The sequence below is a fragment of the Sceloporus occidentalis genome, unplaced genomic scaffold (assembly GCF_023333645.1).
Source record: "Sceloporus occidentalis isolate IW3139 unplaced genomic scaffold, rSceOcc1.0.p SCAF_26, whole genome shotgun sequence".
Classification (NCBI taxonomy): domain Eukaryota; kingdom Metazoa; phylum Chordata; class Lepidosauria; order Squamata; family Phrynosomatidae; genus Sceloporus; species Sceloporus occidentalis.
This window is the reverse complement of record NW_028317006.1, coordinates 7,510,760-7,535,071: the sequence shown is the minus strand read 5'-3', so window position 1 is coordinate 7,535,071 and position 24,312 is coordinate 7,510,760. Positions and strand designations below refer to the sequence as shown.

Sequence of the window (24,312 nt, the reverse complement as noted above, 5' to 3'; positions counted from 1 at the left end):
GATGGGTAAGGAAGCTTGATGGATGGTAAAGGGGGCAAGACAGGTATGAGGGAGACCAGCTAAGACTGGGCTACAATAGTCAAGACAGGAGATACCAAGGGTATAAACAAGCATCTTAAGTGGCATCTTGCGTTAGGAACGGATGGATGTGTGCAATGTTTTTAAGATGGAGATGGCTGTTTTTTGAGACAGACTGTATGTGGGGGGTAATGAAACGTCGGAGACAAGGATGACACCAAGGCAGCGAGCGTGAGGAGACGGGGAGATGATTGCACGATTGACATTGAAGGAAACTGTTGAGGGAATGTTGGCATTGGAGGGAGGGAAGATAAGAAGTTTGGTTTTGGAGAGATTGAGTTTTTGGAATCATGCAGACATTCAGTTAGAGACAGAGGCAAGGCAGAGGGATTGGTAATGGTAATGAAAGTTTGCTTAGTGAGGTAGTATAAAGTGAGAACAGAAGAGGTCCCCCAACTAAGCCTTTTGGTACACCCAGGCGGACACTCAATGCATGAGAATGAAGTTATTCATATATTATTGCAAAATGAAGAGCAAGGGTCAATCCAGCCATAATGTGCATAATGTTCCCCCTTGCAAATGTATGGGTGGATTCTGCAGCTCTGGCTTGGTGAAGCTGTGGACAGAGCTCTGTTCGCAGGAATGGAAAGCGATCCCATTAAGACTGGGTATAGAAACATTGCAAGGACGCCCAACAAGAACCACATACCCAAGCGTGGAAATTGCACCCACTGATTTCAAAGGAAAATGTTTGGCTGGTCTAAACACCCAATAAGTGTTGCAAATCATCTGACCACGGAGCTGCAGCCTCTCCATATTTTTTAGAACATTTTAAAGAATACCCATTACAGTACTTGCATTAAGCAGCTTACATTCTTCGGAATGTAGATGTTCGGAACATTAAAATGTCCCTTTAATGAGGACAAGGAAAGTGTGGAGGGGAATGGGAATGACCACTGACATGGGGCGAAGAAGAGATAGTGGGTGAGATGTGTGGGGATGGAATAGACAATGAGATAGGGGGATGGGTGGCCAAGGGAAAGTGGTCCATAAAAAAAGAGACAGACTGGGGGCTGAGAGAGTGGAATATAATGAGTAAATGACAGAGACAATGAGAGACAGTGAGTGACAAAGGGACACTGTGTCAAGCTCTGGATGTAAAGTGTCAGGAAAAAGCAATGTGGGGCCATAAACAACCCAGGGCCCAGGTCATTTCAAGTTCAGCTGCAACAGCAGCAAGATCAATACAACATTTGCCGTCCAATTTATAAAAGGTGATACCAAGGGACAGAGTGATGGAAAGTTTAATGACAATTTGTTTGCCTGGGTCATTTCATTAAAGTTTGATAAAAGGTGTCAGTCCGGGATGATATAGCAGAGGTGCGGAGGGTCAATCCGAGGGGTGGGGGACCTTCAGGAGCCCCAACGGGTGGTTACTAAATCAGATGGGGCTGTTTAACACATTTTCTGCCAAGCCCCACTGGATAGTAAGTGTGATGGATACATGCCCATGAACATCCCGAGATCCATTCTGAAAATAAATACTGTGACATTTTTTTAAGGTGCCATTAACCAGCTACAGACCCTCTCTGTCTGTCTTATCTCATCCATATCATCCGATACGGACACTAGAATTGCTAGCTCTCAAACAGACAAGCTTACAGGCTGGTAATTCTTACAAGTGCACATACAAATCCCATAAAAAAATTCATTTAAAAACTATGGGTGAAATAAGAAAAGCAAACAAAATAGTACACACCCATGTGTACACTACAAGCTATTAAATGGCAAGTACATAAAGCTACCTGGAAAACCATTATGAAATTATTAGATGGTGAAATTATTCCAGGTGGGAAACATGTTTTAATAGACAGTATGATTTTAGTATAGTCAAACACAGTAAGACCTTTCAAGAAAGTTTGGTATCAATATTAGGTCACTATCCCCCAAAAAACACAATAAACAACATTCCAACACCCGCCACAGAATCAGACTAGTTTGCATGTCTTTACTGAGAAACACATGCATTCTGCCACAAACATTTGCCTCTGGCTACACACAATAATAGTCCCTCACCTGGTGCCCATAAAGACACCTCCGCCACCATCTACCAATAGGTCCAAGTGATCTTGGTGTAATGGGTGAAAAATGACTTGGGTGCCTCCTCTATCACCCTCGGCATTATGTTGTTTGTGGAAAGGACAGGCTTGTGTTAATACCCCCTGAAGTTGTCCCTATGGAAGTCTATTTCTTTGGACTTTTCCGTGTCCTATTCAATTCATCGATCTGTTGTTGTGTCCTAAACTGCTTAGCTTTTTTGATGTGGTTCTGCTACCCAGCCTTTCTCTGATGGTACTCTTAACAGAGCCCACACTCTTTGAATTACATTAGGTAATAATTTCTCCTGTGCTCCAATCCGCCCTGGCTTCTTGTGTGAAGTTTCTCCTGGGCTCTACTTTATGCCTGTCTTTTGTAATACCTATTCCCAGTGACTAATTTTAATCATGTAACTGAGTAATATGAAGTTGCATTAAAAATGTATACTAAATCATGACCCTCTAGGACTAATATGCTAGCTTTTCCACAATTCTCGGAGTACCTGTTACTGACAGTGCCGTTGCTGACGGATCTCAAGGACTGAAGTTAAAACTGAGTCTTATGCTATGTAACAAAGCATACTAAGAAGTGAGTGACACTAAACACTAAAATAACATACAATAGATGGATTCATTTGTCATTTTTCCAGCATTATTGCTGCAGAACATCTGAGTCCCCAGGCCCGGCAACTTTGGCATGAATCGGCAGAGACGAGACTCACTTCCAATCAAGTGCTGACACTATCAATAAGGAATCAATACCAGTTTTCACAGAAAGTGACAGAAAAGAAATAAATATTTATACCACATAACCGGCATCAATGCAACACTCCAGTGCTATTCCTTGCCTGTCAATAGCTGATTATCGTGAGAAATGGCTTCTCATTTTCTATTAATGATTAATAAGGAACAATATTAACCTTTTACTTGCTAGCACTCGACAAATCTGAGACCATCAAGTCATTCAAAATCCAGCATGTAAAACAGATGAGGAATACCTGTCCATAGCTAGTCCTGGTTGGTATATGAGGATGGCTGATGCCTACATATATCTGATGTGTATACTAAGATGCATTTATGGCAGGACTGTAGACTGTGTAATGGGGACATGTCTCTGTTCTCAATGCCATACTTACTAGCTTTTTTCCACTAGGAGATGTTAGTATCCAGTATGAGTAAATAGATACACATAAAGTGTATGGAAACAGCATGATAGATGCCTGTGAGGAGCGGATGGGGGCCAGAGAGGTGGAGAGTGGGGGGCGCTTAATTGTCTTCTTGACACGCTCAACTATGACGACTTGATTCATGAAATGCGGATGAGTCTTAGAGGGGTCACGCCGGCAAGACGCTGAGATAATTAAGATTTCAAGCTCCTGAACAAGGAGGGGAAGTGAGCAGCAGTTAGGAAATCAATAAGGCCCTTTTATTTGCACTGACACAGATGTCTTGGCCAATTGATCCTAATAGGCAGACTTGATAGCATGGGGCAGCTGCCTCCCCAGAGCTCAGAGAAGAGCCTGTTGGTTGTCATATGCGCTGCTCCCACGCTTCCCTCTCCACCGTGCCAGAGCTGCTCCAGCACTTGTTACTCCAACACCAGAACAGTTCAGCCAAGGAACCACCAGGGCAAGACTGAAGTGCGGAAAGCTAAACTTGCGCTAAATGAACAACTGTAAACTAAATTCTACACATTGATATATTTAGAAAATATATAAGACCAGGCCTTATATAGCTATGCTTATAATAGAAACCACTCTTCTCCACCACTACCCAATACTTAAGATTAATTACAACTACTAAAAATGAGTATCATATTTCCTCCAAGTCCTCCACAACCGCATAACTCTTCAAGGCACAACTGTGCCTTTCTGTTGCGTGGTGGGTAATAACATATAGAAATTACTAGTCAAACGCAAACAACGATCATACGGTAAGAAAAGGAGAAAACACAAAGTAACAAAACAGTGATGTAAGCCTGCAAGAATGGTAAAAAAATGTTATGCAGTTTTCTCTAAAAAAGGCAAACAGATGGACAACTCTACTAGTCTGTAGTAGTCAACAACGCGTGTAACACAAAACAAAAAACCGAGATGGACACGGATATGTATTAGAAGAACACGGCTCACCTGTCCATTGGCAAGGATCTTCTTGAGCTCCGCAGATGACTTCTTGAGACTAAAATGATAAATTAAGCTTGTTAAGGCACACGCTTGGTAGAGTGGATACAAATCAGAATATAACAAAAATCAGCAATTGTATCCTAGCTGGCCAACCTCATGTATGTCTGTGCGATTTTAGTCTACAAGCCTTTTAAATGTACTGGTACACCTGGAGCTGGGATGTATGCGGACCACCTAAGAAGCCATTACCTGTTTAAGCCAGTAAGTCTATTATTTAATAAGGCAAAGGTCTGCAGGTTCAAGTCACTACCATCACTATGTGTTACGAAAGGCCAGCACTGGCAGGTTTCTCCTGCAAGAAGGATTGAGCAGGCCCTGCATATTGCATTGTTTAAATCTGTGAGGTGACTCAAATCCAATTGATTCAACTATAGATTATGCAGGGCCAAATTGGGCCCCCATGCAGGTGAAGCTAACAGGCATCAGCCTCTCATAACAAAGTAAAGTTTGGGACACAGACACTAGCGGATGTATTTCCAGACTTATCTGCCCTGCCTCTCAAACACTCACCTATTGCTGGCCAGGTTGTCTGCCACAGAGGGACTGCTGTTACTGGAAGGCCCAGCCCTGGTGTTTACCTGGAAAGAGAAAGGACAACGTAAAGGCCGTTCTATACATTAAGCCATTGATCTAACCAGCCAAAACCCTGTTAATACTGATATCCCTGGCACAGACGCTTTATGTCCTATGTAAGCGCCCCCCTTAATAATACATACATTTAATGGATTCTGATAGAAATAAGTTAATAAAGGTAATCTGGATTCTATACATGCAGGAAGGCACCATTGGAAAACACTCCATAAAGAAAATACACCTGTTCACCTACATTAGTGGTAATTTTTGAAAGATGTCGCAGATTGAACAATAACGGGAAAAAACGTGCAAAGTACAAATGGCTTTGCAACAACATTTTCAAGAAAGAAACAGCGAAAAAGTCAATCTGTGACCTATGGGGGACTAATGCCCCCCTTTAAATCTTTGTCTTCTAAGGGGAGCAAGCTGAGCCGTCCCTCTGACACTCTGAAGGGTTAAAACAATGAATATGTTAACCAAAGAGTTAACACAATAAGGGCTGGCAATAAGATCCACATGTAGCTATAGATCTGTGCGTGTTTGTCTCGCGCCCCCCCGTATCTGCATCCTCCATTGCCACGCACAAATGCAAGTACTGCTTGTCATCGGTGTTTCAAGTGCAGGGTTTTTTTTTTTGACATTTCAATAAGTGGAACACAGCATTTCCAATCCATCCAACTTTACTGAAACAATTATTGAAATTCCTACCTTGAGGCCATGTATGTTCCGCTTCCCGGGAGGCTTGCAGGCTGCAACAGTAATAGACTAAATTGTAGATCACATCGGGCCCATTTAAAATCACACATCCCCCCCCCCCCCGCTTCTGAAATGAATCGTTTAAAAAGAAATGAGAGTGACACCAAAATTAGCAGCGAGGAATGATTGAAGAGAGGCTCTCTGAGCGGAGAGAGAGAGGTCCCAGAAGACAGGATCCTTTCTGCGAAATAGCAGACCCTCTTGACACCGTCTCATCTAAATTCTAATTTCTGCTTAAAAGACATAATAAAAATCACACACGCACACATACACACGCTCGCACACGGTAAGCTAAAAATGATTGTGTGCTGCCCTTAATTCCACATTCTGGAGCAGGTGCGGCAATACTGGGAATTCCTAGCAATAGGCAGGACAGACTATCCATATTAATATCCCTGATGTTCTCCACGTGCCGCTTGTCGACACACGGCTTGTTATTAAACGTCCCCAATATCTCTTGCGGAAAAGGGCGCTCTGATCTCCTTTCAGGCCGCAGACGGTAGCCTCGCGCATCGCAGCTAGAACTGACACCTAAATGTGGCGGCCGTGATATATGTGCTGGGGATATTCTACAATCACAGGGAGATAACGTGATCGAGGCCAACTAAATCCGCTCAAGTATTCCTCTTCCAGAGAGACTGATAATATATGGAAGAAAACAAAGAAAGAGAAAATCAAAGAAAACTTTTGTTCAATGCACGGGGCATAAATTAACCTTCTGAGTGCCACAAGGATGAGTCTACACCTGTGGAAGTCAAACGGTTAATAGATGCAGCTACTTTATAGCACAGCAGCACAGGTATTCTACACGCAATGTATTGTCAATGTGTTTCCTAGCAGGAGGTCATGATGTCCCCCATGGTTAAGTTGTGCGGTCTTAGCGTGACCCTGGGTGGCCACAATATTTCTCAGCTATGCTGTGGCAGCGACTGCTCAAACCTGACAGTTATAACCCAATGGGATTAATAAACATGGCGGACATGGACATCACATTCACATCAGGTCCTGCGGAGGTGGGAGTAACGTGGTGGGGACCTATATCAATGGATGAAAGCTGATCCTGAGTGGAAGCTTTGTGCAGCTGCAGCTTCCTCCCGCAGCCCCGTCTGTCAGCACGCAGGACGACTGTTATGAATAGAAGCACGCTCACAGGTCTCGGCTGCTCCCTTTTCACGTCCCGCCGCAAATTGTTGTTAAAGTCCCTGTCAATTTTGATTGATTGTCTTGAAGTAAAGAATTACATTTTTGCCCCCTGCTCGGTCTTGGTGGAATGCATATTTAACCCCTGCTGTGTCAGCGGAGAGTGCGCTGTGCCCCAGCTATTAACAATCGTCACGCACTCTATAATTACTGCACACATCAATAAGCCTTTGTGCAACGCAGCAAGATGTGAAGTAATGTCTCGGCGCGCGGGCAGGCGGGCGGACGGGCGGCAGGGAACAGGTGCAGGGCTTCCCGCTTTTGTTGCTGCAGAATGTCTGCGTAAACGTTTGTCAGGCATGAGGCTGCTGTACATGCAAATGCACCTTGTGAATAACCGCACCGGGTGAGCTGTACGACCCGCGTGTGTAAGGTGCTGTGTTCCTAATTGCTAGAAAGCCTTCCGATGCTTTGTGATGCTTGCCCTCGTATAATGTGCAGGAGAGACTCTTGTGTATTAGCCTTTACCAGCTCTGCTGGGAATGTGACTCGTGTGTCCCCAACCTCTCCATTGCTTCGCTCAGGTAGCATTCTGTCCACAATTCCTTTTGGTCTTTACAACAGAAAGTGATGTTGTAAAGACCAAAAGGAATGTCCTTCCTCTAACCCAATCAGAGCCAAAATCACGAAAGGTCTGTTAAAAAGCCCCTCTAGATCAGGAGTTTTATTTGCAACCATGAGTAGCAACTAATTTAACACACACATATCCTTTACGTGTACGGGGACAGAGGCACCCAATGCAACTAACCCTTGTATGCAATATAATTGGGGGGTTAATAATGGAGTTTATGCCTAAAGTTTTCCCACAAACTGCTAAAAGTGAAGTAGGCATCACGAACATTTATTGGGTTGCTATGGCGATTGCAAGTTTACAACTTGGACTTATTAAACTTCTTGAAACCACACATCAGAAAACCAAATGTCTGAAAATCAGCACAGACGGTAGCTTTGTATCTGTAGTGTTAAATATCGAAGCGGCACATACTGAATTTTGTTTATTTGCTGTAAAGTCTAAGAAAAAAACACTTAGTGCACAGAACACTCACCTCGTGGGTATATCTGCAGCGGCTCAATGAAGGGACTGCTGCCTTGTTGCTCTAACACCATACTGCAGTACTGCAAAGAGAAAGCAATACGTATCAGAAAACAGCTTCTGATCAACAAGAAAAATTCCTCCCCATAATTAAAGAAGCAACAGCTCCATAACATTGTGGACCACCTATCTTGAGCACAATGGAGAAGGAGAAGTGAAGGTGCCTAGGTCTATAGTCCAGTGCAGTGACAGTGCCTAGGTCTATAGTCCAGTGCAGTGGCAGTGCCTAGGTCTATACTCCAGTGCAGTGTGCAGCACTGATGGCGCATGGGCCTGCCTAAGCATACAGCACACTGCAAAGAAGGTACCTAAGTTATGAACCTTGGACACACAACTTGAATTCTCCCTATCCCTAAGGAGAGTTCAGCATCCAAACGCAGGACTGGAGCACAGCAATCAAAAGGAATTGCCTAAATGGAACAGTATCCCACTCCTATACTGGGGCAAAACTATCTGCCTCCTCCGCACAGAGACATAATATGGTTGGAATTCTTGCTATCCGCTTCTTACTTCTGCAGCATGAAGTCAGATATAAATCGAAGGAAGAGGAACATTCCCACTAGGATGAGGACGACAGGCAGCTGACAGCCTGGAGGGGGTTAATTACCAATGAGCCGTAACTTTAAGTACTGCATAAAAAAAAAAGCTAAGAAATTGATAGTTCATTTATCCGGCACGATACCTAATGCACAAGTCATTAAGAGAGATTATTCCTAATGTGTAGCTCGCATTAAAAAACATCAAGCGAGACCCCAACCCTCAAAGTCATCGGCGATCATTTATATCTTCAGGAGCTGACAGGGAGCTGCTTTAAAGATGGCTACACAGACAAACATTTTTTATTTATTTTTTAAATAGGATTTGTTTTCCCCAGGAAGAAAATACATAAGCAAATTTGATTCCGCACAGGTAAGGCACTGTTATTCTTCAGAAGTAACGTATGCAGATATCGGACACAATCCTTCTTTCATAATAAGATTTTGCTTTACGCTTCATGGGGGCTTCCATTTCAAAATGGTATTGAATCTAACACAAGCGATAAGAAATAATTTAACGGAATTCCATTAAAACAAATGGAACTCTAGCGGAAAAATAAAACGGGGTAAGAGGGTAAACTGGCAGACCTGTGCTGGTCACAGTTCTTCTGGTGTCATAACTGATGTGTTTGTGTGATTGACAAAAGTGAGTGTATGCGAATGAAACGACAGCAAAGGTTATGTTAATGTGCTGGAAACACACTGCAAGGTCTGATGACCCGGTGTTGTTCCAGGCGACTGCTAGGGGTATTCAATAATTAAACAAGAAGAGAATACATACGTAGGATAGCATGGCCTTCATCTCCTCATCACTTCTAACTGTGATCCTGTCACCATCCTCATCTTCATCTACAAGGGAAAAAAAGATGGCTGTCATGTGAAATTGAAAGAATGCCGCACAGGGTAGTTGAATCAGAAATAACAGTTGTTTTAACCTTTCCAGCCTGAGAGCCAAGTGGACAATTTCCGAGTGATGAGAGCCACGTTGACTCGGGAGATGTACACATGCATAGCATCATCTGGGCCAGGGTTGGACAAATTCATGTCAATGGTATAAGCCAGACAAGCTGGTATCAGAAATTTAGAAAGCAAGATTAAAATTGTGTGTGGCATGGCTACCTGGCTCCGAGACTTCTTCAGCCCTGGTACGGGCTACAGACCACTGCTGCTCTTTCAGAAAATGGCACCAAAGACATTAATTAATTAGGCATTTTTATTATCTGAAGGGAAATTGTATATGAAGAAAATATTTTTAAGTACCTTTTAGTGATGTGCGTCAATACACTGCAACTAATTTTATTTCGATAGTTTCATTCATTAAAAAAAAAAAAAATTCTTAAAAAATAGGTGGACCTGTTAGCATCCCAGATTCTCACCATGAGATCAGGTTCCATAGTTGCCTGACTTTTATGGTTATTCCTCCCACTTTTCAAGTAAATGGGAACAATGACAGTCAGGGTACAAAACGTATGCACAGCATGCAGAGCATACAGGATAAGAGCGAAACAATAATATAATAATATCCAAACAGCGGGGATATATAAAACTAATATATGGTAAGGGAGGAAGATGAGCCCAGCTAAGCAGTTGTTATGCAGGGTTCACAACAATAGGAATAATGTAGAGCTCTATATATCTAAACCTTACCTGATATCTCTAAATTATAACACTATTGGAAACAATAACAATGACCAATAATTGGTAGTTTCTGCAGTTTTTACTTATGGAGACACAAAAAACTTGATGGCAACAGATCTACTTTAAGATGGGTCTTCTGAAGAACAAACATGGCGGAACGAACTCTGCTTCACGGTGGAAATGTAACTTACATTCAAAGGCTGTTGTTGTTGCATCGGGGAGGACCTGTCCAATCACATCCTAGAAAAGAAATGAAAAAGTCACTTGATCCTGGAAGTAAAATAGCATTTGGTCCTTCAGAGTGTCAGTGGGTGTGATTGAGAGATCAAACTTTCTGGAAAACAACACTAGATATATTATCACTGGTACGGATTCATTATTGACCCAACATGTCATTGGTAGAAGAAAGGATCTGGTGGATTTTGTTCCACTAGCCTGGACTTAGTTTAGAATCTATCTAGAATCTAAGTAGTATTCTTGTGAACTCTTGAATGAACAGCGATCTGGTGTTTACTGGTTTGATAAGACCCTTAACCTGCATCAATGAAAGAACAGAAGCAGTTACACCTTATTATAGTTTCCCATCCTATTTCATAAAGTGCATCAGTCAGATTTTACAGGAAGGAAAGTTAGTGATTCTAAAATAATATTTTAATATAATATTCTAATATTATTATATAATATATTATAATAATATAACTTCTTGTCGTGTTTAGTTGGTGTCACAGTATGGAAACATCTGGCTCGGGATTAAAACTTTTATTTATTGCAGAATCGGTAAATGACTCATCGATAAACTGAATTGAAGCAGACAATGTTGGTCGTTCAGAGGAAGCAGTCTGTAACTTCTACAGCGCATGCTGCTTTCTTAAGATTCTTGAAGTACTGCAAAATTAACTTTGACACTTTTTAAAAGAAAATTAAAGGTTATTTTACTGGAATTTTAGCTAAAGAGTCAAAAAAGAATAATTTAACTGCCGTTATAAATCACATCAAGGATCTCTTTGGGTTAAATACAAAGTCACCAGGATCTTTATACCAATTCCAGGCATAACTAGGAACCCGCATGGTTTGATAATATTTACATGAATTTAAGGATTTTGGATGACTGCTTTAAACTCTTGCGGTCACGCAGTCTGGAGAAGACTCCACATTCTACCATTATTTAAAGGTGCTGTTCCATTTACTTTGCTGAATTTAACACTTCCTCTGCCCAGAAACACATCATTCATATTTTTACAGGAATTGTTTGACAGTCATGTGACAAAAAAGCAGATACTGACAGGCTGTTGCCATAGAAACCGAAAAAGCTTCATAAAAGGTTTATGCGATTACGTTTTCAACGGAAAGAATAAACTGACGCGTCTGCTGATTCTCGTTTCCTTAATAAATCTTTTTTTATCTTTACCTCTGTCCTGGCAAGTAATGTTTTGGTAAGGACAAGTATTAGAACCATTTGTTTGCTCTCGTTAGCGAATGATCGCCATGGAATCACAAGGCTGTTATCAGATCAGCTGAACCATGATGAGGTGAGTTAAAAAGTTTTCAGGTACAATTTTACACAATAGAGATTCAGACTCCCATTAGCACAAGGCACAGATAACGTAGAAAGACATATGTAATTAGAGCCGATATATGATGCAGGAACCACATAACGACGCTTGTAAGATGTAAAGGAATTCATAGATATGTATATATGGCACTCATTGACGTCATAGTGACGTTTATAAAAGTTGCTCTACGGCCAGTGCGGCCCATCTCACCAGGATGTCACGAAATAGTAACTGAGTAGCCGGCTGAACGGTCCAGTCAACGGCCCCACCGTCAGGTATACGGATCCGGATAACCAGGGCCTGGCTCTCCATGTCCTGAGGGAGGCCGTAGTCAAGTAACAGCATCCCGGGCCTTTGCCGGGTCACATCGTCCGGGGCCCCGGGCACTCGAGATGAATAGCGGAACCAAATTGTAGGTGGCGGAAGACTGGGGAAACAGAACCGGCGGACATGACGCCATGCTTGCGAAGGGCAAAGTCGCGTTCGAATGCCAGGCGCCATATTTGTTTATGGCAAAACGTATTTTTCGTTTACTTGTTACTGTGATGGGTATAAACACGCGAAACTAGCGCAGGGAAATGTATTATCGGTATGAATTAGCAGCTCATTCAACTGGGTCGAGTTTTTGCAAACGTAGGTTGCACTTCTTTGACATATAATGAAGGGTGAATGAAAGGGTCTAATGCTTAAATTGTTGTTTTAAATTAATGGTTATCTCATTTAGGAATCATAATATAATTTATTCTAACTAATTACACTCATCGGTGTACAAAATTACTGTCAGTATCCACCAGGCTTCTCTTAAGTCCAATGGAATTTTAAAAGTAGTTTTTTTAAATGGTATTGAACCCCCAAATATAATTTATCTACTATTATTATACGTTACTATAAAAAGACACAGTAACCAGTTTATGGTATATATCCCTTAAAGATGCAGTCTGTTTGACTGTTACCTATATTGCGAGCAGAGCTCTCTCCACCGAATGTATCAGTTTGTATTCTCGTCTTGTCATACCCCTTGAATATATGTATTGTATTAAGTGCTGTGTAAATTGTTGGTGTTTTTTTTTTTTAAATAAAAGATGTTAAAAGTAAGGTTTGCGCAGTCATTATCTTAACTGGTTCGATTACCATCTGATACTTTGGCGTGCCTTCTCTCTACCCCAGTGAGCACAAAGTCATAGATCGCACAGATGCACCGGGGCAGAGATGGTCAGGGGCAGTACAAGTGCCAGCAGTGTCCATTCTCCTTCACATATCCTGGCTTCAGGGAGTCGACGACAGTACCCGTCGGATCCTGGCTTCTGGGAGTCGGTGGAATGTAATAAATGCATGTCAGGAACCTGTGACCCAGAGGATTCAGTTGTCAAAACATGGAGACTTCCCAGGTATGGTGATGACCGCAGATACTCCTCAGAGGTAAGGATTGTCTTTTAACGGACTTCAACCCGCATTTCAGTGCCTTAAGATATGAAACACTGATAAAGCTTCACCCAAATAACTAAGTTGAGTGGAAGAAAACCAGTGAGGGGTTTAACCGTCAGGGGCTAACTTTGGGGTAAGTATATAAACGTTCTAAATTACATGGGAGGGACTAGTCATGGCCAACTGGGGAAAAGTGAAGTGGACATGTACAAACCCAAACGCCCAAAGCGGAAAAACACAGCCAAAATTGCTAATTGGCATCCAAGTTCACTGCAGGCAAGAGAGGGTCTTGTCACACCAGACCATTCACAGCCACGTAGATCGAAGTGAAACAATGCTTACTCAGAAACGTTAATAAAGTTGCTGACCCAGAAGAAGTGTTAGTATTTGTCTTGTGTCCTATTATAAATATCCAATATGTGATAAAATCTTTAATATAAACGTATGTATTTACCATAGGTAGAAGCTGCAGCTTCCCACCTCCTCAGTGGTCAATGGAAGTACTTTCTATGCATCCACATGGGTGCTTTCATTAGATACCCCCTGCAATGTTTGCCCAGCCACTGTCATGAGATGTTAGCTAAACACATCTCCTACATTGCAAATGCTGAATCCTCCAATGCATTTGGAAGGGGGGGGGGGGGCTCATAAATTTAATGCAGCCGCTCCGCTATTGCATGCATACAACGGTTGGAAATTGAAGAAGGTGCCATTTATGCTTTAGGGAATAATCTGATCATTTGTCAACATCGTGGAAGTATTGTGCCATTGAAGGGTTAATGTTGGCATCCCACTTTGTTTCGTACTCCTCCCACCATTAAACACAAGCGACAGCCTAAAATATGCTGATTGCAATTGGTATTGTATTGATCGGTTTGTCATAGGTAATCTTTCAAGAGTTAATAAGTATACAAGCAGAGAGGTCCTGACGATTTTGCAGTTCCCTGCTCGTTAGCAATTCATCTACCTAATATAAAACTCTCTGATTACACTTGATCCCTCAGGACTAGTATAATCATGTTACTGGCACAGAATGTGATAGCGCTTATGGAATCATAGCCCTTTCTACTTGCAGAAGTGCAGTCAGGCTTTGCGGGCAGAACAAGAGTGATATTTGTCCAGATGCATTTAATGTTCGAATAACTGGGGCCAAGATAATACCCCAGGTAGTCAGCTACTCAGTGGGGGGATCTACACCAAGAAGTGATAGGTTACGGAATGAAAAGGTTTGTCGTATTCCATGCATCTTACTCTTACCCCTTTATATGTGGCTGCGTTGGAAATTAGGGCTTCATTACAATGACTACAGGACTGTCCAATGGTCTGGTCTACAGTTAGAGGCCAACTGGCTACCATAGCTATATAAATGAAATTAAATAATATAGCATCTCATTTTGCAAATTTCCACCCAAAACTCAGTCAGGTCCATTGCTTATTATACAATTCCAGGCACGTTTACAATTTAAATTAGCAAAATCACAGTGATTGTGATATAATCGCAAACCGGTCCCGTTTGTAGAGTTATGATCCGATCTTCCATGGCTCTCGCGGGGTATCTTACCCTTTCAGTCATGCAAAGGTCCAATCTTTCAGCAGAAAGGGACTCATTTCAGAGACACTCTATCGGTTTGACCCCAGGAGCGAGACAATACGAGACACCAAGATAGAGAGCGCTGAAAGGTGGTAGGGATCCGATCAAGGTGTCAGAGCTTCAGTTACCGTTAACCCACTGCTCGCGAGGAGGACACTTTATATAATTCATATGATACATGTTGGCAGCTGGCACACAAAGCATTGTGTTTGTTAGGGCTTCTGAGGAAATAAGCAAAAATATTCTCATCAGCTACTGTGAACACAAATAATAGGCTTATTATCCGCTTCCTTGAGATACTTAAACATTCTGAGTGTCAGGGAGCCTTTTTTTTGTCACTTTTAAGCAAATTGAAAAATGTTCCCTTTTTTTCCAGTATGACTTTATTGATTCATTTTACAGCTACAGGTGTTTGTGATATATACTTTCTAGACTATTCTAGTACCAGAATTCTTCAGAATATTAAGACACGTTTGAACAAGGCTTTTCAGGAGACTCTAGAACTGTGGTAGGGTCTGCGGTGACAGATGGAAGAACAGTTTATCCATGCTGAGAAATGATATCGTCGTGCTGACCTTTGACCCCTGACAGCTCATCTCTCACCGTGATCAACTCCTCAGGAGCAAAAGGTGCATTGATTTCCATGTAATACAAGAAAATATTACATTTGCCTAATTGTTACACAGTGACAGTGTTAGGCAAGAAATCAAACGTTTGTTTAATGCGGCTTGCAGCGAACAGCAGCCGGATCGATCAGGCAGTTTGTCAAAGGCGCTCTCGGAGGGGTTGGCTCTGCCGTTGATCGGACACGGGCCCTCGTTATGTGTATTTATTGGATATCAGGCACATGGCATCAGCAGTACATGTCATCCAAAATCAAAGCAGCACCACCAGAGGGAGGGGGCTCCAAGAAAAGCTGCATTCTCTCAGGTAATTAAGAGCCATTTTAGCACAGTCTGATGCAGATTATTACTTCTAAACTGATTTATAAACAGAATCATCTTCTGCGTTGGTGGCAACAACAAAAGGACATATTTACCAACATTTTTTACTGATCTTGGTATGTTTCAGCCCACTTGCGCATGCCAAGTCTGCCACGCATGTGAATCTCTGGCATATCGATGCATGTATTCCAGGACTTCCAAACTCAAAGATAAGCCACTTACATTAAGGATGTCCTTGGAGGCTTATTCACATCTTGGCTTTTTGCTGCAGAATTTAATTTCAGCTTAAAACGCTCACTTTGACTGTGGTTAGTTCACAGATTTCTTAACGAGATCTATAACAGAATCTTAATTGTCGTTATAACTGCAAATATGTACCGAGCATATCCACCATCCACCAGGCTCTGTAAATGTATTAATATGTAGGAATAATATAACATACGACTTCTACGGCTATTAACATTTCTTTAGGGAAGTGCCATACAACATCGGTCTGGTCCTTGGTAGGCATTTCACTTTCTCTTGTAAAACTGCGCATAGTGCTTTGGGCTATTAAACACTAGATGCAAGGAAGTAAGATTATTTTCATGAATTTATTTTATGTTATATTACTTTGTTCCAGGATCTCATCATCAAAGCCGAGTCAAATTAAATAGTTTGATCATAATAAATAAATGAAAAACCGCCGGGGGAAAAGAGCGGGCAAAGGGGTGAGAAAGAAAGCAGCAAAAGAAATGGGGGGGGAGGCTGTGAGTAAGAAAAGAGGTGCAGAGAACTGACAGAGGGACATATGGGGATATTAAACAAAGGAGGAGCCGTCTTAGAACATAGCCCCTTCGTCCTCTTTGATAAGGAAGTAGATTGTCACAGGTCCGTAGCTGGTGGGGACCGTCTCAGTAACTCGGGCAAACAGCCAGGACCCCAGGCCATACATGAGGGTGGGGATCCCTGCAACAAGGACAGAGGACAGGTCATAACCCAGGCCACAGAAACATACCTCGCTCCATTCGCAGTAGTCCAGCATTCAAACATTGCCAGCTCTGGCTCCCCCCGCTATTGTGCTAACAGTAAACGGATAAGTTTATTTTATTTATTTATGTTTGGAGCATCTCCACAGCTTTACTAATGAAAGGCAGCCAGAGAGATAATAATGCGATTAATATGAAACCCATAATAACCCGCTAACATAATGGGCTGTTCTAACCAACGGCAGCAAGGGAGATTTTAATAAGCTGCGATAATAAACCAAAGTAATTAATCCCAGCCATATGGATAAGCAGCCACAGGAAGCCACGCTCCACATATTCTGTTTGAAAAGACAATTGATGGCCTTTATAAAGCTAAATATTTAATAAGCCTTGGGTGGGAGGCAGGATGGAGTGTGTGGGGTGTAATTACAGTATCTCTCCATCACTTACCTAGATTTATGGCTTTCAGTACAGTGAAGAGGTGGTTGTGGAGCTGCAGGTCCTGGGGGGCAGCACGGGAGCAGTGATATTTAATAAATGGGAAGCAGCCAGTTCGGAGTATATGGTAATTTGTGCCTTTTACGTTCCAGTTAAAGTTGGACAGCGCAAACTGATCGTTTTTGACGGCACTATACTTGACGCAAAAAGAGGTCCAGTGTGGAAGGTTCCGCTGGAGCAGATGCTGGGTCAGCACCTCCGAGGCGTTAGGACGAGGATGACCACTCGAGCTTGCCGGGAAAAGGAGAATTCGCAGAAAGACCTCGTGGGCTGTCTTTGCTATAAACATACCTGCAAAGAAGCAAGTCCGTAAGATTCTGCTAAGTAACATATAACATAACATTTATTTATATTGCGCCAGCAGATTCCATAGCGCTGTTACAACAGAGTCAGTAAAATTAAAAATTCACACACAATAAAAAACTGGCACAGAAGGAGAAGAGGGCCCTGTTCTTGGGAGCTTACAATCTAGTCAATACCACAATGATGGCTTTAGACTGCCCAATGCAGGGGCACAATTTCCATTACCGCTTTTTTTTCTTAACCACTGTTGTCTTGTTAACCTGTTCCTTATAAAGAGGACAATCTAGGAGCTCCCTTCTGTCAACACCCCAGACATCCTTCTAAACCTGGTTTAAAAGTGGGATGGTGAACTTCGAGCTTTTAAGGGCCATGTACAATTCAGGATTTCCCGATAATGCTTCTTAAGCGCAGGTACTTCAACCATAACAGGAATCGATTAACCTGTGCTCAGGCAGGGATGCTCTGAAATCCTGATATGTTTGTGGCCCAATCATTAAACACCAAATCACACTAGCACAAATGCCTTCTGCAATGCAATTCACATGGTGAGGGAGAGGACATTAGGGGGATGTTCCCCTTTAAGAACGTACAGAGGTTCTATTACTATAAAAACATCCTTTACTGCTCATTAAATAGCTCGGTAGCACTTACTGAACATGAAAGTCGCTAACAGTTTCCACTTCACTTTATTAGCACATAAAGAGAAGGATCCTGCTCTATTAATTATGGAGGTGAAGCCGGTCTTGTTTGTGTCTGTGTATGATTAATAAACAGCAGCACCTGCCATTTTTAGTGCAGTAAATAAACAGGAAGCTGATTAATTATCAAGCTCAGACTGCACAGCTCAGCGAGTCCCAGAAACCAGACAAAGAACAAAATGAAACACAAAACCCCACTGTTTTATATTTAAAGGGAAAGCAATAAAACACATTAGCTGCTGCATTACGTGAGTGTACCACAGCGTTGCCTCCTTCGACACTTAAAACCTAACACATATGAATCCTACACACTGCAGGTCAGTCCGACAAATTCTGCCCAGCAGTATGAATAATACATACGCATCATTTAAAGAGGCACATTTACTAAAGTGTGAGTTGAAGGGATAGTTTAGAAGAGAATTGTGGATTCAACTACTTGAATTCACTGGGTATTATTAAGTAATCACTGTCGGATTTATTTGACTGAACTGGTCCTGCTTAATGTACAGTTCAATCAGGTGGCTCCAGAAATATGCTTTATACAGGGCCGTCCATGTTATTGGAGCACAAGCTCACTGTGGTTGGTCCTTTATAATGTAAAGCAAAGTCAATGAACTTTACTCACTAAATGAAGAGCTGACAATGTAAGCATGAGTTTATACTTCAATGTATAAGCACAATTCTCCTTACAACTCTCCCTTTAGTGAAAAAATCCCAGACAACTGCAACTCTCCTGCTCACTTGCGCTTTAGTGAATAAGCCATATTGTGGATGAAAGGTGTGCATTTTACCTATGGTTATCAATCGACTGACTTGCAGCGTTATGGTTTTATGTTGCCGAGGTGGGACCTCAGGTGAGGAATTCCTTGTAGATTATTGATCAGTAGCATTTCTGCTTATAGGAGACCATTATAAATAAATAAACAGGGTTCCACGTGGCTCAGATATAAAACACAGGTGCTGGGGAGAATATATTGGGAAGGGGTGAATGGATGGAGATCCATAGCAATAGGGTTAACATGTACATGATGTACATGATCCAATTTTAACATTGCCAAAAAATAGCTTGTCATACCATGGCATATGAAATGTTTCAGGACAAATGCCTAAATTACAATATATATATATATATATATATATGCCCTGTCTATGTATAGTTTTTCCTTAATTTGTTTCAGGCTAAATTTTTAGTTTATCTATATATGGATGGTTTCTAAAAGAAATCCCACTCGTCCTGAGAGCAACATAAATTCCACTTTCTTACCTGTTTCGTTTACCTTTCATTCTTAGAAAAGCATTCATATCATCACATTGCTGGCTTCTTATGTGGATCTAAGAGCCATGTCAAAAAGTGTGGTTTTTAAATAAGTGTACCCCCCCCCCCCCCCCAATATTTTTAGCGCCTGGATAACCCATGGCTTCTCTTTAGAAAGTCATTCAAGGCTGTACTAAGGGCTCATATTGCCATCTCCTTATTTCATTGAAACGGTAGGTATTTTACTTAAATTACATTTACAAAAAGAAAAGCTTTTCACTTTAAAATAAGGATGTAACTATTAGGGATCCCAAAGGTAACTACTAAAAAAACTTAAGAGCATTAAGAAATACATCACAAAAAGAAAACAGATAATATCAGACTACTGTGTGTGTTACCACACGCCATATTTCATTAACTGTACACGAACGTAACTTGAGGTGACCCCGTAACACCGTGCAACCATGACACCGACCCCCGTAAAACAACATAAACCTAACCGTCACCTCAGCGCGGCTACTTCCGGCAGTCTCTGACATACGGGGGAGGGAACTACCACATTAGCCAATCAGCGCGGACAATCTCCGAAATTGTAACCAACGACAAAGCACGGTTAACACCACCGACAATAGTATGAGCTTGTCAGACGTTCGAAAACCGCGAACCAATCAAACAAGGAGAGAATGTAACGGTGTGTTTCTACTGGAAATTCTAGCGTGCGCGCTTTCATTGTAAACCTTTTCTGTCACGTTAATTACCGGTACGGAGTTTGTAATCACGGTTCCTCTCATTTGAATACGTTATTTGTTCAATTGATAAGACGACGTTATAATAACATGTGATTCGTTGTAAATTGTTCACTTTTAATAAAGCTCATTAAATGAGTCCTTATTTCCAAAAGAAAAAAATGGTAAAACACTTAGTTGGGAATAAAATTCCAAATATATCATTTGTTATCGTGTAAAGTATGTGAAAATGCCTGTTTTTTCATATTTTTGCCGTGTTTTGGTTTAGGATCATGCCTTTGTGCCACTCCATTGGCTCCGGCGCGTACTCGCTGAAGGGAAGGTTGGGGTTTAAGCTCCCTCACTTCACTATTCATTATGAAGGGCCAAAGACTAGTAATTTCTCCAGCAAGAAAGGCTGAGCTGGCCCTGTATAATGTATAATTAAATGGTTGAGCAGGTAAAAAAAACCCTCACTGATTTAACTATTATACAGGCCCCCCAAACCTCGCTGAGGTTTATAATATATAGTAAACAGCTTTCACTTTAGTAAATAGATCGCCTCTGCCTTCACTTTGCTGTTAAAGTACTGTCCCAATGTCTGTTAATACTCTAAAAAATGGACATTATCGAACTTGTGTTTATCAGCCCATGCCGTATGATTTTGACTGTTTAAAGTTCTTTATCACAAAATGTAATGAATAATTTCCGCATTTGGCTTAATCGAGAAACCACTGCAGCGGCCCTCCTGAAAGCGCATATCAGCGATTAGGAATCAGATATACAGCCGTTGACCTGAGCTGCCTTCTTCATGTCCTCGAGTGGCCGATATAGACTCCCAACAGGTGCTTTTCCTGAGGGGATGTCGCAGTGCTTATCCCATCCCTTCTATTTCTAGCTCGTAGCATCCACTCAGACAAGCAGAGAAGGATAAGTGTAAGCCCCTGATCCTTGACTAAATCCTAACATGCATTTGTGATTTACCTTCTTTAACCTCTGTAACCAAGGCAGATCACATACATAATCACAGGGAACAAAGGCCATTAGTGTGCTATTCTCGTTTCTCCTATATACGTTAGAGGGAGATGTTTTTTGGGCGTTTGCTGCACAAGTCATGTATATAGGCTCCGGAGAGAAGCACTTGGAGAGCAGTATGGACCAACACTCATGCATTGTATGGGTGCATACTTTTTCCACACACCTTGGCTATTCTGAATGTAATCAGAAGAAGACATCATCATCAGAAACTTCTGTTTACTTTTTATTTATAAAAGATTGATATAAAGGAGATGACATTTAAATGTTAGATCCTGGTTTTCCTCCCGCTCTTGCCATGCAAGTATCAGAGGCTTTTTATAAATGTACTGTTTGGCCCCGCAGAAGCACCAGGCCACTGGAGCAATGAAGCCATGGAGCCGTCTCCCGGGCACTGAAATGCTTTATGTATTAGTTTCAGACACCATGCTCTTTGTCTTGATCAAACTTCAACTTGTTCTCTTCTGTGACCCCCAGAATGGCTTCAATGTCTTGCACAGTTTTCTGGAAAAGACAAAAAAAAACCCCTATAATTCTGATATGATAACATGTGACACGTCAGGGCGTATGTTTATATCCTCTCAACTTCCCCATCTACACCTAACAATGCTTTCTAGATGCATAATTGGAAAATATCAAAGTGTCACCCAGGATTTTAACTAATCTAGGGCAAATTGTTAAAATGACAACCTCATATCCCCCTACAATTCGATGATATCTGAGCATCAGAGTTCATTCTTTTCTCACAGTTGTGATCCCTGGTGATAACAGACTTTTTTTTTTTTTTTAGAAATGATGGTTACGGACTTTTGTTAGGACAGTGTGTAGCCCACCTATTAGCCATGCTTGTCATTTTGGAGGGGTGAGGGGTTAAGATTAAACATAACCTTTCATCCATACTGGAGAAAAAATAAATATGTAGGAAAATAAGACATACTCGTGTCAGACTAACCTTGAGCTAGTGCTAAAATGAGTACATTAATTAATATACACAATATAAATAATATAAATAAATATAAAAAGTTAAGGTACATAATAAATCTAGTAATTAAATATCGAAAATTCATCAGCCAATAAATAGATGAATCATAATGCATGCAAATAAATAAATATGCATATGTCATGATACATCTATTTATTGGCTAATTAATTTTTAGATATTTATTAGATTGGTTGACTTAACTTTATAAATTATTTATATTGTGTATATTAATTTTAGCGTCAGCTCGTGTTTAGTCTGACACTAGCGTGTCTTATTTTCCTACATATTTATCTATTTAATTCACGGTGATGCTTGTGGACGCCATCAGAGCTTGTGCAGCTATTTTCTATTTTTATACTTGGTTTATGTTTTTGGTGTCTTCACCTTTTTATCATACTGGAGAAAAGTTATGCCCTACAAAGGGACACCTTGCTGCCTTTCAATGACAGGTGTACTTTAAATGGGTCACAGTGCCCACTAATTTACAAAGTTCCCAGGTATGTGCATAACCCTTCTTTATACTACCTTACATTGTTTATATCACCTTGCCATGCTTTATACATCTTCTCATATTGCTCCATAAAAGAATATTGAATAGAATTCATGTTGATACCCACTATAGCTCTATACAAATCATTAATCAGGCGTGTTCTAGAAGGTGTATACAGCATTACGGCAGCAAATATAGTGCTTTCCCATAGTTTGCTTTTTAATCTGCATAACGATCCATATGGAACCTTTCTTTCTTGCACATATTCACTTTTCGTATAGTTGTATGCAGATTGTTGACACTGCCCTTCTTGCAGGACAGTAATTAGCAGACACTCTATGGAGCTTTCATGAAAAATAAAGCATCTCATTCCACTTTCTTTCAGAGTCACTGGTGAAATGGAGCTGAAATCGTTACTTAATTAACAGCTCACCTTGAAATTAGTTTCGCCCTGCACGTTAGGGGTTGATATTTCCTGATGGATGATAAACAGATTGCGAGCAAAGGTCATCAGAGCTCCCTGGAGGTCCTCCGCAATGCTCCTGGTAATGAGATTCCGAAAAGAAGCAGGTCAGTGCCTTCCCTAACTCGCATAATCTATCTGTAACCATTTAGACACATATGCACTTTAAATCCTGTCATTCACATACACGCCTATTATTGCCAAATTCATTCTCACACATGTCTGCATTCTGTCATTCCCCCACACACAATTCTCTATTATGCAATTTATTTACTCGCGAAAACTGTAAATGCATACTGGTACTTCCTTATCTACGTAAGGGGCTGAGCTGGCCCTGGATATTGCATACCTAAATCAGAGAGGTAGTTTTCCCAAAATGTCAGTAATTTAACTATGTATTATACAGGACCAGCTCAGCCCTTCTTACAGCTCACTGGGGTTGGCTTTATATAATGTTCAGCTACTGCTTTAATGAGTATATCGCTAAATGAGTTTGATGGGCGGTTTGTTTCTGTTAGTAGGAGTCACGGGGCATAGCAGATGGATAGTATGGCACGGTAAGTATAGAGCATGTTGTGATACTTACAGCATTCCCAGGCGATGACGTTTCTGGTTTTCTAAGAGTAAAACAACTGTCCCTTGTTTCTCCTGACGTATGAGAAATCAAAAACAGTATGGCTTAGTTGCCTGAGAAGCTCTCACAGAATCGAGAATCAATATATATCAACTTCCAGACAGGTGCCTCACAAATTATATGATAACTCGTAATAGAGGAGAGTATTTTACCTTCATATTATATATCTGCTCTCTAACGATAGCCTTCACTACCACTTTCCCCTTTATCTACAAAAGTATAAACAAGGCACATCTAGCCCACCTAGTCTTGTGCCTTTGCTGGAAGGCTGCAAAAATATTTGTACTCCAGTCATCTTTACTCATCCTGCATCATATATATTAAATATTTGCGGTCTATTGACCCAGCTCCCCTTACCCTAGTGATCCCCGTTATTCACCAAGCTCCCCTTACTCCAGTGATCACCTTTAGTCACTATGCTTCAGTTCGATACATAATCAAAATGAACAAACTGTTTATGTTTTAAATAATACCGCCTCATCTTACACAGACTGTTCAGTTAACGTGTCATTTCACTTGTCACTATTTAAATACTTTTGATACTTTGGATTACCGTCACATAGGTCCCCATGAACAAGTCGGTGAATTCACATCATCATGCTAACACGTCTGACACTAATGCGTCATGTTACCATGTTCCCTTATCAGCCATTAT

At 41.2% G+C, this 24,312-nt stretch overlaps 3 protein-coding genes across 3 annotated transcripts in view; all 3 read right to left on the bottom strand.

The window, feature by feature from the left end:
• LOC149300094 (dual specificity mitogen-activated protein kinase kinase 5-like) overlaps positions 1-11,991 on the bottom strand; it is a 45,876-nt gene extending 33,885 nt beyond the window's left edge. The window contains exons 1-7 of the mRNA XM_089485546.1: positions 11,857-11,991; positions 10,285-10,333; positions 9,237-9,304; positions 7,873-7,942; positions 5,579-5,619; positions 4,808-4,875; positions 4,244-4,292 (exon numbers count right to left, since the gene is read on the bottom strand). Coding sequence (XP_089341672.1) covers positions 4,244-4,292; positions 4,808-4,875; positions 5,579-5,619; positions 7,873-7,942; positions 9,237-9,304; positions 10,285-10,333; positions 11,857-11,991 — 480 coding nt within the window. The remainder of the gene's footprint in view (positions 1-4,243; positions 4,293-4,807; positions 4,876-5,578; positions 5,620-7,872; positions 7,943-9,236; positions 9,305-10,284; positions 10,334-11,856) is intronic.
• A 4,435-nt stretch (positions 11,992-16,426) lies between these two features.
• LOC149300093 (uncharacterized protein C15orf61-like) lies at positions 16,427-17,361 on the bottom strand. The gene is made up of 2 exons (XM_089485545.1): positions 17,025-17,361; positions 16,427-16,554 (listed from the first exon to the last, which is right to left on the bottom strand). Exons 1-2 carry the CDS (start codon positions 17,359-17,361, stop codon positions 16,427-16,429), a joined length of 465 nt encoding a protein of 154 aa, XP_089341671.1.
• A 4,144-nt stretch (positions 17,362-21,505) lies between these two features.
• LOC149300092 (IQ domain-containing protein H-like) overlaps positions 21,506-24,312 on the bottom strand; it is a 32,464-nt gene continuing 29,657 nt past the window's right edge. Inside the window, exons 15-17 of the mRNA XM_089485544.1 lie at positions 23,610-23,671; positions 22,994-23,102; positions 21,506-21,592 (exon numbers count right to left, since the gene is read on the bottom strand). Coding sequence (XP_089341670.1) covers positions 21,506-21,592; positions 22,994-23,102; positions 23,610-23,671 — 258 coding nt within the window. The remainder of the gene's footprint in view (positions 21,593-22,993; positions 23,103-23,609; positions 23,672-24,312) is intronic.

What these genes read in the sequence shown, in the direction of transcription:
- LOC149300093 (XM_089485545.1), bottom strand. Translation starts at nt 17,361, where the DNA reads ATGTTTATAGCAAAGACAGCCCACGAGGTCTTTCTGCGAATTCTCCTT. An exon ending in ACTGAAAGCCATAAATCTAG is followed by an intron (nt 16,555 to 17,024) that starts GTAAGTGATGGA and finishes TCCTTGTTGCAG; the next exon opens with GGATCCCCACCCTCATGTAT.